The following is a 15,353-nucleotide window of genomic DNA, read 5'->3' as shown; positions in this document are numbered from 1 at the left end:
ATCATATCAGGGTCAGACATGATATGGCGCCCCTGGAGCAGAGAGGGTTAAGGGCCTTGCTCAAGGGCCCAACAGTGACAACTTGGAAGTGCTGGGGCTTGAACCCCCGACCTTCCAATCAGTAACCCAGAGCCTTAATCGCCAAGCCACCACTGCCCCACTGCATTTAATAGCAGTGAAGGGTGGTATTCAGACCTATTTTAGGTTGAACCTCAGCAAAGACAGCTTCACCCAGCAGCTCTGAGATGCCTGCGGCAGGTAGGTACTAATCAAGGGATACAACACTGTGAACCAGGTGGAGATCTTTTGCAAGATTGTTGGTAGGAACAGCTGAGTGGCCACTGACCAATGACCAGGGGACCCTGTGACCCCAGCATATTTGGAGGCGGGCAGCCCCTCTTATCTTTCTCCCTTTCTCCCACTTTTTTTCTCTCTCTCCCCACCATTATCCTCCCATTCCTGTTCATTAGAAATGTGGAGTTCTCCCATCTAAACCTATTCCATCGGCCCAGGCTCTAAACCAGCCTGCTCCATCCACAATCTCTCCTTCCCCTCCTTACAGTTGTCACTCTCTCTCCGTCCACACAGGTAGATGCCATGGGATATTCCAGCCTTTGTAGCACAATGTGGAATATATATGGCTCTTGCTGAGGAGGTGGAGCTTGGGCCCTTAGTGGCTGTTCCAAGATTGTAGGAGTGGGGTAGTACTTGCGTGCAGATCTGTGGGAACCTGGCTGTGGCATGGCCATATATTCTAGTTTCAGCACAAACTTTTATTGTGATATGTTCTGCTAAGTCTGAGCCTCATTTTCCCTGACATTCCTAGTTCCTTGTTTAGTGCTCCTGCATAGATTCCCTGGTTTCAATTCTTGTTTGTTTTTCCTCATCTCTGATATTGATTATTCTTGTGTCTTGGCTGGTAATAGTGAACAAATCAGGTGCTTTCCAGGAAATTTCAAAGTTTGGATGTGTCCTGTGGCTCATGCTAGTGTATGAGTTCCTACAGTACTCTTGCAAGTCGAAAGCATCACTCTGTATAGGCATATTAATGAGCTATAGCTCCCATTTAGCTGTCTGAGTGAAGAGGTTATTGTTACCAATGCATGAGAGTTGCTACAGCACAAACTGGAGCAGCACATTGAGTCCTGTATTATTCTTTACACTCAACACAGATATAATAAAAAAAAATACCCAGCACATTTAGTTACTAGTCCATGTTTCATCTGCTGGGGCAAGGTGGAATAACACCTTTATAAATAACACTCATTTTCATATGAGTGACAAATTAAAGGGAAAACAGTGACTGTCATGATTTAGGAGGTCATTTATTATATTTAGTTGGCATGGTTTGGAATAAGGTTTGGAAGTCAACTCTTTAACTACATTTTTTTGTAACATTTCACAAAAGAAGACAGGATACTTGTGAAAATCTGTATATTAGTGTAATTAATGGTGACAGTCAAAAAGCAAGGCAAAAAGCAAACTGCAAACCCAAAAGAATTCAAACCTAAAAACCTTGGCTAACATTTTGAAAGGGCTAGGCTAATGGCTAAAAAACAATCTATAGGTCAAACACAAAATAAAAATAAGATAGGATAAATCTTAGAAACTATTAGGATAAGTGATCCATCTCACAAATTCACAGAAACTTTAGATACATACAAATCAAATGTGTCCAGGTTACAGGAAACACATACATATCATTTTACATTAGCAACTATAGGAACTGTTATTTTGATCATTTTTGAATTCTGAATTCTAACTAATTCAGAATTCCCTTTTTATAGCCATTTTATAGCTCCCTTTTTATTGCCATTATTATTTTCTGTTTGTGCAGCAGTGACCACACATGACTGAGACTAACTAATGCCAAAGACATCCATGTAATTGTCTTATGTGATCGCAATGTGATTTCCTCATAATTAAATTTAAAGTGTTGAAAAAAAGTTTACATCTTTGGCTAATTAATTATACTGGAACTCATGTAACGCAATGTAAAGTACTCCATGAAGATTAAATATATTACACCCATTTAAAAATGTGTTGCAATAATGACACTGATCAGGGATCTAGAAGTTTTTACTCATGATTGCCACCAGAATTAAAGCATTTTTTCTTCATTGCATCAGCGGCGATGTGCACAATCTGATCAAGTGCCTTGAGAATCAGAACATCCATGTCATCTTCTGTGTCAATCTCCTCATGGTAGTTCTTCACAGGGAAGATGTAGTTCATGGGAATACCCAGCCGATTACTACACTCTTGCATCTGGAAAATACAAACATACAGCAACTGATGAAAAATGAAAAAGCCAGCTGGAGCCTTCCCTGATTGTTTCAATCAGTTTTTTACTTTTTCACAATGTATATTGTTTTCTGTAAATGACGATTTCTTTTATAGTCACTAAAATTCCAGATATTAACTGGTTAAATTTGTGCTAAAACAAAATAATTCCATGTACTTGCTAATTATCACATTACATTTATGGCATTTGGCAGATGCGCTTTATCTCAATTATACAACTGAGCAATTGAGGGTTAAGGGCCTCACTCAAGGGCCCAACAGTGGTAGCTTGAACTCCTGACCTTCTGATCAGTAACCCAGAGCCTTTAACCACTGAGCCACCACTGCCCCTGTGCCAGACAGTCTAGTTCAGTTCAGTTCAATTCAATTCAATTCCATTTTGACAATGGACATTGTCCCAAAGGAGCTTTAGAGAAATATATAAATTTCAGATCTAAATTTTAAATTGATAAATTTATCCCTAATGAGCAAGACAGAGCGACGGTGGCAAGGAAAAACTCCTCATCTGGGTGGGTGACACCGGATAGTACGATCATAAATAATTCCCTTCTATAATCTGCTTGTGGCAATTGCAGTTCCAAACCCATCACCTCAACTGCACTCCCAAGACACAGCAACAAAACTGCCCACGTCAATTGCACTCCAATGCCATCTGCACGGCTTCCAAGTGTGTACTCTAGTGTGACTGTCTAACAGTTTGATGTTTATAAACAAATAATTACCTTGTCTTTTATTTTCTTGCTGGTGTAGATCTTCCTTAGGTCTTTGTTAATGTGTGGGCATGCTAAATCTGGTCGTGTCATGACAATTACTTGTGGCATCACTGGATAATATGATAAATAATTTATTAACAACCTGTTCAATATGAACAACATTCTATGCAAGCGTCATTTTAAAGAGCATTAGGATTTACTTGTTCTATGTAGAATATTTGTTTTTCCACTATAAGATTTTCTTTTAACAGGGAAGACTATAGTCTATAATGACCAGCCTTACTCAGTTTTGAAGCCTCCTGGCGGATGTATTTCAGCTTATCAATGACTTCATCCTTCATCAGTGATATTTTGTCTGCTGCTATAATGTTGACCAGGCAGAAGGTTTGTTCTTCAAGTGTTGGGTTGCTTCTGTAGCCATGGTCATTTTTACACACTGCTGACAAAGGATTAAACTAAACACACATTTGGAAAAAAGAATAATTAGGTCTATTAACTTGCATGTTAATTTTTGACATTTTCTGACAGCTTTTAAAATGTACTGCATAATCATAGAGTCTAGGCTAACAATGTGAGAAGTAATTGTTTATTGAGTTAATTGTGATTATAGAATCTTATTCTCACTTTGTGCCCTTCCTTAATAAACCCCTGTACAGCTGTGACAAGGTCCTGTGTTTGGACACCATCTTCATCTTCAAGGCCCATGATATCATTGAAGACAAAAGGCAAAGGAGTACCATCCTCTCCTTCAATGTAATGGGTTGTGTACTGTAAGACAGATTTAAATGTATTATGTAGCATAATCTGTTCCAGTATTCCCTATTGTGTCTGTTTTTGCTGTTGATGATCCCTGGTATCCCATGTAGTTGTAAATGATATACTAAAAATTATTAAATTTTTACGGTTGTTGTGAAGCTTCTTTCAGATCCTGTAGCAACCAGAGCCTCACAGGTGATTCTTCCTTGGAAAGCATTATTAACTGAGTTTATGAAACTGGACTTTCCAGCTCCGACTGCACCAACAATCAGAATTCTGACATACGGCACTTTTAGTCTCTTGATATTAAAGTTCCTCAGTTTCTGCTCAATTTCATCCTTTCGTCTAGCAAAAACAAAAAGAAACATGTAAATGAAATAAAGCATGACATTTTGAAAGTGCAGATGAGTTTTCATAATAATGTAAGTTGTGAAAGTTCCAAGCCTTGTCATTCTCAACATTTTTGTCTGTTTGAATTTTTCTGTGTTTTTTTAGTTTGTTCTTGGGATTACCTTCTGTCCCGTTTACACTGTGATTTCCCATGCTCTGACTAAATCCTGGTTACTGATTTTCATCTGGAGTCTGATTTGTTTTGTGTAGGTTTTGATAAGGTGCCTACATCTCTCTCGGAGTCTAATATGTTACACAGGAGTTGAGGAAGCTAACATTGCTGATGGTATGTTTGTTCAGCACTCAAGATAATAAGCTTTTCTTACATAAAAGTTAATGAACCTACCCCCAAGGCATCATCCTCCATGGACTTTCAAATTCTGAAAGACAGTTCATCCAAAACATGCATTAATTTATAAAGGCAATATACTCTCCACATCCACTATAATAGGAACACCTATATACCTGCTCATTTATGCAGTTATCCAATCAACCAATCATGTGGCAGCAGCACAGTGCATAAAATCATGCAGCTACAGGTCAAGTCAAGGAGCCCTGTGCTTCTCCTTTCCTTTGGTGGTGGTATTCCTCACTGACTGCGTTGTTTGATCCTGGGGTGCTGTGTGTTGGTTCTATGTTCACTTGTGGCTGCTGTGTCCTTTTGATTAGGAGACTACTGTGATCCTTGTCATGGGTAATCGTGAGTGCTAACCCAATTCTTGTGTGGTATGTGTGTAAGTTGATTGTAGTTTTTTTTGTTTGTTTGTTTTCATTGTTTTTTTGTGTTGTGTAGAGAGAATTGGTCATGCTGATGGTTTTAGCTGGTTCCTTAAATAAATTGTTTTGTATTCTTCTCGTGTCTCACAACTTACCCCAGCTGTAACGAACCTGTGAGCTCTTTGGCTCTTAGATTAACGGTGATTCCCTGATAGCAGGCCCCCGGGGTGGAGTTGTCGATGCATTGAGGTGTGGTGTTCCTTTTTTTATTTTATTAATATAGTCAAACTTTTGTTACTTAAATTTCTGCTTTTTTTGGTCCTTATTGCTTGTACCCTCATGCCTCCACAGTCACATCAAATATCAGAATGGAGGAAAAGTGTGATCTCTGTGACTTTAACCATTGGATCGTTGCTGGTGCCAGATGGGCTGGTTTGAGTATTTCAGAAACTTCTGATCTTCTGGGATTTTCACACACAACACAAGACCTCCTTATCAACAAGGCATTTCCACCCACAGAAATTTTTCTTCATTCTGATCTTTGATGTGAACATTAACTGAATGTTCATTCCATCTCAAGTGGTCAAACAATTAATGTTGGTTGTTCAACTGTTTTTAATTTTTAAAATTTTTAAAAAGTTATTATGTCTATGTATTGGCATTGCAAAATCACCAGTTTTTTTTTTACTTGGGTTAACTATGTCATCTTTGTGTCATAGCACGCAACAAATTTTGGTTATACAGCTGTCATGGTCCAGGCCGCAGCTCCCATTTATTTCACAGTGCTTCCCTGTTTTTCCCCTTCCTTGTATTTCCAATGTTTCCTCTCCCTCTTGTGTGTGTGTGTGTGTGTGTGTGTGTGTGTGTGTAGGTTTCCACTTTGCTCCCTGATGGATTTATTATACACACCTGTTCCTCATCAACTCACCTCATCAGCAGCGTTTATAAACCCTGGTTCTTCAGCCACTTGTCACAAGATTGTTCCAGCTTCCCATGCAGTACACTTCCGGCTTTATTCGTGTTTTCTTTCCATGTTGTTGTCAGTGTTTTTCACATTGTGTTATGTTGTTGCTCACTGTGGTTCTTCTCGTGTTCACTTCCGGCTCTCTTCCTGCTACACCAGCCGTGCCTTCCCCGTGGCTTGCCGATTCAGCACTCAATTATTGAGTGGAAAAGTGTGGGGGAAGCAGGGTAGAAAGGGGACTACTGGTGAGCCAAACATCTGCTTCTTCTGTCGCCATGTCCCGCGTTCAACCAGCTACAACCAGCTCTACATTCCCCTGCTCATGCTGATCACCACAGGCACTGAGGACAACTTCCTGGATCTGGAGCTAGCTTCTCATTCTGGCCTCCCCTTTGAACTACTGAACCCCACCGTGACTGTATATGCCTTGGATGGGAGATTATTGGCCCAGGTCACTCATCACACTAGCCAATTGCTCCTGGTTCTCTCAGGAAACCACCACAATCAGGTCCAGCCCAATTTTATTTCCTTGCCGTGTGCTCCGCTTGTGATGGGCCACTCATGGTTAAAGAAACTCCCAGGTATTGTCAGATAGTGTCTAGGTAGTGTTGACCTTCCCAACCCCAAAGCCCTCCAGACCTCTTACCCATTGCCCCCTGAGTACCACGACCTGGGACAGGGTCCTTCAAAAAGGACAGGGCTACCACCTTAATGATTGCACCATCAACCTTCTCCCTGGGGCAACTATACTGTCTGGCCAGCTGTATAACCTGTATAACCAACCTGAGAAAAATATATTAATGACTCCCTCACTGCTGGCATCATCTGACCTTCCTCCTCCCCCTTGTGTACTGGCTTCTTCTTCGTGGCCAAGAAAGACAAAAAGCTCCATTCTTGTATTGATTACCGGGGTCCGAATAACATCACCATTTGGAATAAATACCCCCTGCCTCTCCTCAGTTCAGCCTTCCAGCTCCTGAACAGTGCCACCGTGTTCACCAAATTGGACTTGCGGAATGCATACCATCTCATCAGGATCAGAGAGTGGGGACGAATGTAAGACCATGTTCAACCCTTTCGTGTGTACCCCTGAGGCAGAAGCTGCTTTCTCTAAGCTTATCCAACCTGATCCTTCATGGCAATTCACCATAGAGGTGGATGTGGACACCTCTGATTTGGGTGTGGGTGCAGTGCTCTCCCAGAGTTCTGCTCCCTACCAGAACCTTCACCCATGCTCCTTCTTTTCTTTTCTCCTCTGCCCTGCGGAACACAACTGCGATGTGTGGAATCATGAGTTGCTAGCTGTGAAATTACCCTTGGAAGAATGGAGGCACTGATTTGAGGGGGCTGAATAGCCCTTTATCATCTGGACTGACCATAAAAAAGTGGCCTACATCTAGACCGACAAAGCGCCTCAACTCTCCCCAGGAACACTGGGCCCTGTTCTTCTGGCAGTTTAATTTCACCATCACCTACCATCCTGGTTCAAAGAACACTAAGCCTGATGCTCTCTCCAGTTCACCTCAGAAGAAGAACAACACCATAGCTCTCACCATGACAATATATAGAGGTAATAAAAAGAATAGGAAAATTAAAAACTGTCGATGAAAATGCATTGGACCACTTAAGGTGGAATGACCATGAAGCTCTTGACCTGTATCTGCATGATTTTATACATTGTGCTGCCGCCACATTATTAATTGACTGGATAGCTGCATAAATGAGCAGCTGTACAGGTGTTCTTAATAAAGTGGATGGTGAGTGTAGTTCACCTGTATGTTTCTGAGTAAATTCAACCACACACACAGTGATTATATGAAGTACAAATAAAAGTGGCTGTGCAGTCAGTAATGATACCCAGCTTTTATTCTCTCTGTCTGTTTTTATTTTCTCATGTATGCCTTTAGATTTACTTATTACATCTGACATCCTTGCCTTTTTAAAATATATTTATTTAGTTAGTTTTTACTGTAACTGTGGGTTTCTACTGCTAAATTATCAATGTGAACACATGAATTCATCTATAATAATATAATACTATAATGTCAGCCAATTTGGTAACTTGCAAAATGCCACTCCCAAAACAAAAATTTCAACATGACACATTGTGATTACATCAACCACAACCTGTTAGTCAGTGGCGTTGGACTAAACCAATCTCATGCAAGAAAAATGGGCTGAGACCACCCAGTCCCTGTACATATTACTAGTTACTTGTTCCGAGATACTAAACATTGATGAACAATTACACAAAAACTATATGACTTACTAAAAGTTATTTTTGCACGAACTTTGTTCTCTTACCTGGTTGGCGTTGTGAAGATTCATTTTCTTGTTTTGGAGGATTGGGCTTCTGTGCATGTACTGTTCTTGGGGGCATGGTGTGAGGTACTTTTGATTCGGACGATCCCATTTTATACAATTAAATGAATCCTGTTGAAAATAATTCAAATGAAATGGAAATTATGAATTATAAAAGACAACCTAAAAAGAAGAGTAGTGCACTTATTAACATCACAATTTGATAAGTGAACAGTGAAGGTAAAAGGTAATATGCTCACAATTCAACATAAGACTGAGAGATAATGCTGTGATATACAATATAACTACATATTGCATTACATATCTAGTGTCTTTTTTTAATTATATTTTAATTTAATTTTAATTCAACAGAAAAATAATGTAATAGTTGGATTCAAAGTCTTAGCATTAAAGCTACATATACATTTATACATATATACTCATACATATATAATTTTCAAACAAGCAAGAAAACTGATAAAGTAAGTGTAATCAGAAATAAATATAGATGTCTTCCTGTAAACATCAGATAAAATGAATATATAATTGTAATTGGTAGCAAATCTGTATATCATATGTACTCACCGCCTTATGGTCAGGTCCACTTTTAGTACATCTTTCAGTATTCAGAGTTTCCAGTTTTATATCATTGGTTCTTGGAGTCTCCACCTATTGTGGCATTTCTTTCATTCTCTGACTTGTGAAAAAGGCGGGCCCATCCGCTGGAATTGTTTTTGTTTTTAATCTCCTTACATGTAAATTGAAAGTGAAAGAATGTTCAGTCACAAGCATGGCAAATCCCAAGTCTGAGCAAAGAACGTTCAGAGCAAGAGAACAATGTTCAAGGTTATCTAAGATAATCATCAGCCTATCCAGCTCTGGCTTCTTTAGGAACTATTTTTGTTGACGGCACAAAAATTTAAAAAATATTTAGTCTGAATATTATGTCTGAATTGTCAGTTACTCAATATTCATTTGTTGTTTATAGAACTGTTTTATGAAAGCAGTATCATACTTGCATTATCTGACTATCTGAATACCAGCAAAGTGGTGATCACTTACTCCTAAGGCCACATTGATAGTCAGTACAACAGCATGCTTGCTCATGTAATATTTCTTAACTGGGGTTGTGTTGTAAGAAAAATATTATATAATAATAATGCAACCTTAACTCTGAAGTCTGAAGTCAGGATGCCTTACAACTAAAGCACTTACTGTAAATGAAACTATACCTGGTTTACTGTATTTACCATAAACTTGGATGTGACCAAACAAGTATGTAGCTTTAAATTAAGCTATCCTCCTGAATACAGCTATGTATATGCACCATCCTCATCTAGTTACATAGCTGAGGATTTTCAGGATGCATCACAATTTTTGTGAAAAAAAAAGAAAAAAAAAGTAAACGAAAAAGAAAAATGATACTCTAGACATATATCCAAATATAATTTTATTCATTTGAAATACATTTTATTAATAACATGGGCCTCACCACAAAAAAAGGAATCCGCTCAATCGTTTTCATTCATTAGTATTTACAGGCCAGTCCTTGACAAACTGCAGACTTCCTCACAAGTCTAACTGTTTCAGTAGAAAAAGTTGTAATTGTTGGAGACTGCAATATTAATTTTGATAATCTACAAGAACAGTGTTTGTGTCTGTATTAGTTTCAGTCAATCATATCATAACGGGACTCACTCTTTTTGGTGGGCATGCCATTGATTTAATAATGATCTTTGGTATAAATATAGAAAACATGCTCACACTAAAATGATCTCTGAACAGTACCTCATTTCATTCAGTCATAATAGACAGTATGCACCTCATCATTGCATGAAATGCACAATCATGTTGGCTACTGTATCCAGCTTTGTTGAAATCTTCCAGTCAGGGTTTGGATCTCAGCACCGGACTGAAAAAGCACTGGTTAAAGATGTAAATGACCCACTACTAGTCTTATGTTGATTCATTTCTGTATGGCTTTTAATAGTATATCATGATATTTTTCTAGAAAGAATGGAAAATTTTGTAATTAAGGAGGGTTCTTAGCTGACTGTTATAAGTTTGTAAATATTAATGGTCCATTTCTATACAAGATTTCTAGGGCTGCTTCTTTTTTTGCCTATGAATGCTACGTTTGAGTGTAATTATAAAAATGTGTTCACCTCTGTCATGGGTATCTCTATATCTTATCTATATCTATATCTATATCTATATCATGAGATTGTGAGTGACAGGGGGCCGCAATTCACATCTCGAATATGGGCCAGTTTTATGGAGAAAATGGGAGTCACCGTTAACCTCACGTCCGGTTCTCACACCCAGGCCAACGGACAGGCAGAATGGGTTAATCAGGAAGTCATACGGTTACTTTTTTTTTTTTTTTTTTAATATCACCAGCACTACAAATATCTTTAATTTTTTTAAAAAAGTTTATTTACAATTTAAACTTCTGCTATGAGATATGCTATGTTCCACGGTCAACAATTCAGTATCTACAATTTAATGTTAATATTATTTACCCCACAGTGGTACTGAATGCTCGATTGGTCAGAAGGTATTAATGAATCTTTTATAACAGGAACTCTCACAGTAGTTCCAGCCACAAGATAAAACACAGGTTTATATTAATGAGAGTCATTCTAATTCTTCACTATTTCTAGAGTAACAACTTACAGAGTAACAAAATACAGAGACTTTTACATTTTTCCCTTGTGTTTTATTTCTTTCATAATATTTATGGTCTTCAGCATCAGACGTTATCAGGCGTTGTGTACTTAATTACCATAATTCTGAACACAAGTTGTTAAGTTGGCAATCATTTTAAAATTATGTTGCTCCAGTTAGATTTTCTCCAGTAGAATACAGCCTTTTAAACCAGGAGAAATGACTAACTTGAAGTGGTAGAACAATAGTAACTAAAATCCGGTGTAGTTTACGATACAAATCTCATACCTAACATCTTTGCAGGTTTTATAGACATTAAAGCACTGAATGAAATGAGCAATATAGACAAAAAAGAAACACTCTGCGTCTACTACTTTTATCTCTCATAGAACTATCCACAGTCCAAAGGCTGCTAATTCTGCTCAAAGAGCAAACTGACTACAATGGAGCTAGAAGGCTATATGCACAGCAAAATCACCAATGTTGATTAAACACCCACAGTGTTGAATTCACACCCTACAGTGTTTATATGAGTCCATTGGACTCAAACACTCTGGGTGTCAATTCAACACTAGGGATTTTATTAAGTTTGCCAAATGTATCATGTACCGCTGACATGATGGAATGAGTCAATGGGGCATGCCACTTGATAATAATCCAGTGACCAGTATGAGGGAGTGAGAGCGATGACAAAATTTAACACACCTGCTCCCCATTCACACCTGAGACCTTGTAACACTAACAAGTCACATGACACCGGGGAGGGAAAATGGCTAACTGGGCCCAAATTGGACATTTTTACTTAGGGGTGTATTCACTTTTGTTGCCAGCGGTTTAGACATTAATGTCTGTGTGTTGAGTTATTTTGAGGGGACAGCAAATTTACACTGTTACACAAGCTGTACACTCACTACTTCACATTGTAGCACAGTGTCATTTCTTCAGTGTTGTCACATGAAAAGATATCATCAAATATTTACACAAATGTGAGGGGTGTACTCACTTTTGTGAGATCTCCGTCGTTATATATCTTAGTTTTGAAGCTGTGATCTAAGAAACATCAATATCGCTGCCGTCGCAGAGGCGAAGTTCCTGGAACTTCTTATAAGAAATTGCTCCATGTAATACTTCTCTCAATGTAATACACACATTTCTTATATCATTGACTCCCTTCCATACAGACAGCAATGTACAATGACTTTATATAATTCTAATTCTAAATCATTCACTCCCTTCCATAGAGAGCAATACTCGATGACTTCATAAAATTCTAATTCTAATTCTAAATTCTTGAAGATTCCTACCGGTCAGTGGTAAGGCTTCATTGGTCTTTCACTCTGCACTAAAGGGCAAATTGCCTGTGTGTTAACACTTACTTCAGGGTGAAACTTTTCCACGAACGTCCTCCGGTTTGCTTGTTGTCCAGAAAAGCTTAAAGACTCACGCAGCCCAGTCAGGAGACGCCAAATTGTCGTGAACATTAGACAACACTCGCAGACTCGTCCTCTGAAGGTAAAAAGGTTTATTACAGAAAGATGGTTAATACAGGATAGAATAAAGCAGGAGAGAATAATGAGAGCGCTCTGAAGCGCTTGTACTAAAGCATTACTATAGATATGAAACGCAGAGCATGACATAAATCTGTGTACCGATAAGAAGCAGTTTGAGGCAGCTCAAACAGGCTTTGTTTCAGGATCTTGGACAGACGAACCTTGAGTAAGAGTAATGTAATATTCTGTCTTTATGGAATATATTCGATTATGTTATGTTACTTTAGTTACAGTTAGAATAAGACAAAGATTTCACTCCCATTCAGAGTTAATACACTGTAAATGTAAGACTCTGACCAGGATGTCTCACATGTCAGTCTCAGTCCTCAGTCCTTCAGTCCAGCGGATCAGCTGTTTATAAATCAGATTTGAAAATCAGCAAAATTAGCAAGTTAGCCAAGTTCTATTGTCTGTGGTTTTAAATGGTGCCTTGCTTTTCGTACTGTTGCCATTAATTACAGATTTAAGTGCATTTTAATAACCTTTTGCAGCACAAAATATAACATCTAAAATATGTAATATTGTATTAGAGATGTCTGAATGAAACAACAGTTTGTTTACCTTTGAGGCCGTTGTCATTATTTGCATGATTATTAATTTCTGTATTATATAAATAAACTGTACCTGAGGTGTTAAAACGCTTCATTAATATAAGACATTAATATAAGACCACTACTACAAAACTGCACAACAGCAGCTGATGTAAACACACACGGCGTGCACCCGGAAATCACCGGACTTCCTGTAAAGAGTAAGATCATGTTTAAGGGTGTAAAGAAAACATTGATAACTTTTTTTAAATTATTTTATTTATTTATAAATTTTTTGCTGGAACATTAAAAACCTTTTCTTACATGACAAAATCTACTTTTCTCATCAGAATTGTTCATCTGGATTCAGTGAACTGAATAAAGTGGGAGGGTCTGAGTCTACACTTCAACGACCTCAAACACCTCCACTGGCTCCAGGAGAGTCTTAGTCTTATAATATTTATCGGATGATGATCAATATGTTAACCTTAATATTACATACTGATACGGTTTATTATTTACTCCCGATTTAGCCTAGTTATTAATGAATTTATTTTCCCAGTTATGGGAGTTAATCTAGGAGTGAGAATGTGTAACGCACGAGTATGTGATGTGACTCGACTAAAATCATGGAGCACAGCATAAAATGAACATTATTTGGAACAGGTTTAACACTGATTATTTTTAATTTCTGGGATGAAAAACTATCCATTTATAACAACAATAACAACAACAACAAATGTAAAAACAGGAGTAAACTTGTTGCAGTGTCTCTGTTGTAAAAATCCTTGTATAAAGACAAAAGTGTATGTGTCTAGCAATCAGGTCCATTTTTTTTAAACATGGAAATATATTGAACACACCGCATGTCCATTGACTTAGAAACTTACATGTTAACTGTATTTCACATATAAATGCAAAACTGTAACCAGGGTAACATTATGTTTTTGTTTGTTTTTAAGAATTTGATGAGCCATGGAGGATAATGCCTTGGGAGTGAGTTGTATTAACTTCCATAAAGAAATGTTCATATTTCAGCCTCAAATCCTGTTAGATTTTGACAAAACTGTCCATTTCTGCTCACTTACTGTATCAGTGTGACATATTCTGATTTTCTTTTATTATTGACGATTATTGACTTCTAATTAATTAAAGTTCTTCTTCAGTCACTAACTGCCAGGAAATTAAGTGGCAGGATGGTACGATCCTTCTGTGACGTTTTGTTTTTGATAGGAGCAAACGCTTCTTGGAGGAAAAACTGAGGAACTTTGAGCTCTGCAGTACTGATGTTAAGTTTGACAGGATTCTGGTTGTTGGTGAAGTTGGAGCAGGAAAGTCCAGCTTCATTAATGCAGTCAATAACGCTTTCCAAGAGCGAATCACCAGTGGGGCTCTTGTTGATGGAAGATCTGTAACCAGTTGCACAAAAATTGTAAGTACAACTTCTCAACATATTCACTGGTTTGATTTCTTAATGCAGACAAATAAACCAGTTTTATTTAAACCTAAGGTCATTTTCACACTTCCAGACAAAAGTTTTCAAGCTCAGGACTGGTTCAGAGATACAATCCCTGGTCCTCTTGAAAAAGTCGGTCTTTGGCTCGCTTCAGTTGAATATTGGAGTGGTCCAATGACATGCCTTTAAAATGTTTTTTTTTAAAACACCCTAAAAGCCTTAGTGTGTGGACCTCAGCTCTTAACGAGGCACAGCACTGTACAGTTCAATATTGTGTTTAATATGGAATTTGATCCTGAGTCAAAATCATATACAATCTGTGTCTTTTTCTTACAGTACAAAACCCATCATATCATGGGGAAGGACGGCTCCCGTTTACCTTTTGTGTTCAATGACGTCATGGGACTTGAATCTGCCAATGGACAAGGCGTACATGTAAAGGACATCATCTCAGCCTTAAAGGGGTTTCTTGAGGAAAGATATAAAGTGAGGGGAACATTTTACTCTCACAATATGACACAAAACAGTTATTTTTAGCATTGTTACGGTATATAATGTTAATATATATGACGTTAGAATACTGTTCATGTAGTCAGTCTTTATAGTACAGCTGTAGTTCTGTAGTAACCTACACTGATTTTTGCACAGTGAAACATCTGTAATATTTATCCTTTCACCAATTTGCAGTTTAATCCTGCTACTCCCGCGTCTGAGAATGACTCCAAATACAACAAAAACCCCAAAACTTCTGATAAACCCTTCTGCCTGGTCAACATTATACCTGCAAACAAAGTGTCACTCATGTACCAAAAGCTTATTCAAAAGATGAAAGAGATCCGTGAGGTGGCTTCAGAGTATAGTAAGTCCTGTTATTATAGTTTAGAATCATCTCGAAATGTTTTTTATAGTGGCAAAATTATTCCCCAAAAACATACCATTGTGTTTGATTTGGTCTGAAGGTGTTGATTGTTTTTCTATAACAGCAGCCCTGACTGTAGTTCTGAC

At 38.0% G+C, this 15,353-nt stretch overlaps 2 protein-coding genes and 1 long non-coding RNA gene across 20 annotated transcripts in view; 1 reads left to right on the top strand and 2 right to left on the bottom strand.

The window, feature by feature from the left end:
- The window catches only part of LOC108258372 (caskin-1), an 88,011-nt gene that overhangs the window by 57,610 nt on the left and 15,048 nt on the right, over positions 1-15,353 (bottom strand). The window lies entirely within an intron of this gene.
- LOC108258367 (interferon-induced protein 44) lies at positions 1,310-11,985 on the bottom strand. Its single transcript, XM_053676182.1, has 9 exons — positions 11,816-11,985; positions 8,731-8,893; positions 8,149-8,277; positions 4,510-4,543; positions 3,920-4,118; positions 3,642-3,785; positions 3,301-3,472; positions 3,027-3,127; positions 1,310-2,268 (listed from the first exon to the last, which is right to left on the bottom strand). The coding sequence occupies exons 3-9, from the start codon at positions 8,255-8,257 to the stop codon at positions 2,080-2,082; spliced, it is 948 nt and encodes a 315-aa protein (XP_053532157.1). The 5' UTR covers positions 8,258-8,277; positions 8,731-8,893; positions 11,816-11,985; the 3' UTR covers positions 1,310-2,079.
- LOC128629213 (uncharacterized) lies at positions 12,087-14,498 on the top strand. Its single transcript, XR_008393556.1, has 4 exons — positions 12,087-12,324; positions 13,855-13,888; positions 14,126-14,324; positions 14,422-14,498. It is a non-coding gene; the product is annotated as an uncharacterized LOC128629213 (long non-coding RNA).

The sequence above is a fragment of the Ictalurus punctatus genome, chromosome 26 (assembly GCF_001660625.3).
Source record: "Ictalurus punctatus breed USDA103 chromosome 26, Coco_2.0, whole genome shotgun sequence".
Classification (NCBI taxonomy): domain Eukaryota; kingdom Metazoa; phylum Chordata; class Actinopteri; order Siluriformes; family Ictaluridae; genus Ictalurus; species Ictalurus punctatus.
The sequence above is the reverse complement of the archived record's forward strand: the minus strand, read 5'-3'. Positions and strand labels throughout refer to the sequence as shown.

Coding starts and splice junctions, on each gene's coding strand:
- LOC108258367 (XM_053676182.1), bottom strand. CDS start 8,257: ATGGGATCGTCCGAATCAAAAGTACCTCACACCATGCCCCCAAGAACA. Junction 4,544..8,148: donor ATCTTCACAACGCCAACCAG/GTAAGAGAACAA, acceptor ACTGTCTTTCAG/AATTTGAAAGTCCATGGAGG. Junction 3,786..3,919: donor AAAGAAGCTTCACAACAACC/GTAAAAATTTAA, acceptor TCTGTCTTACAG/TACACAACCCATTACATTGA.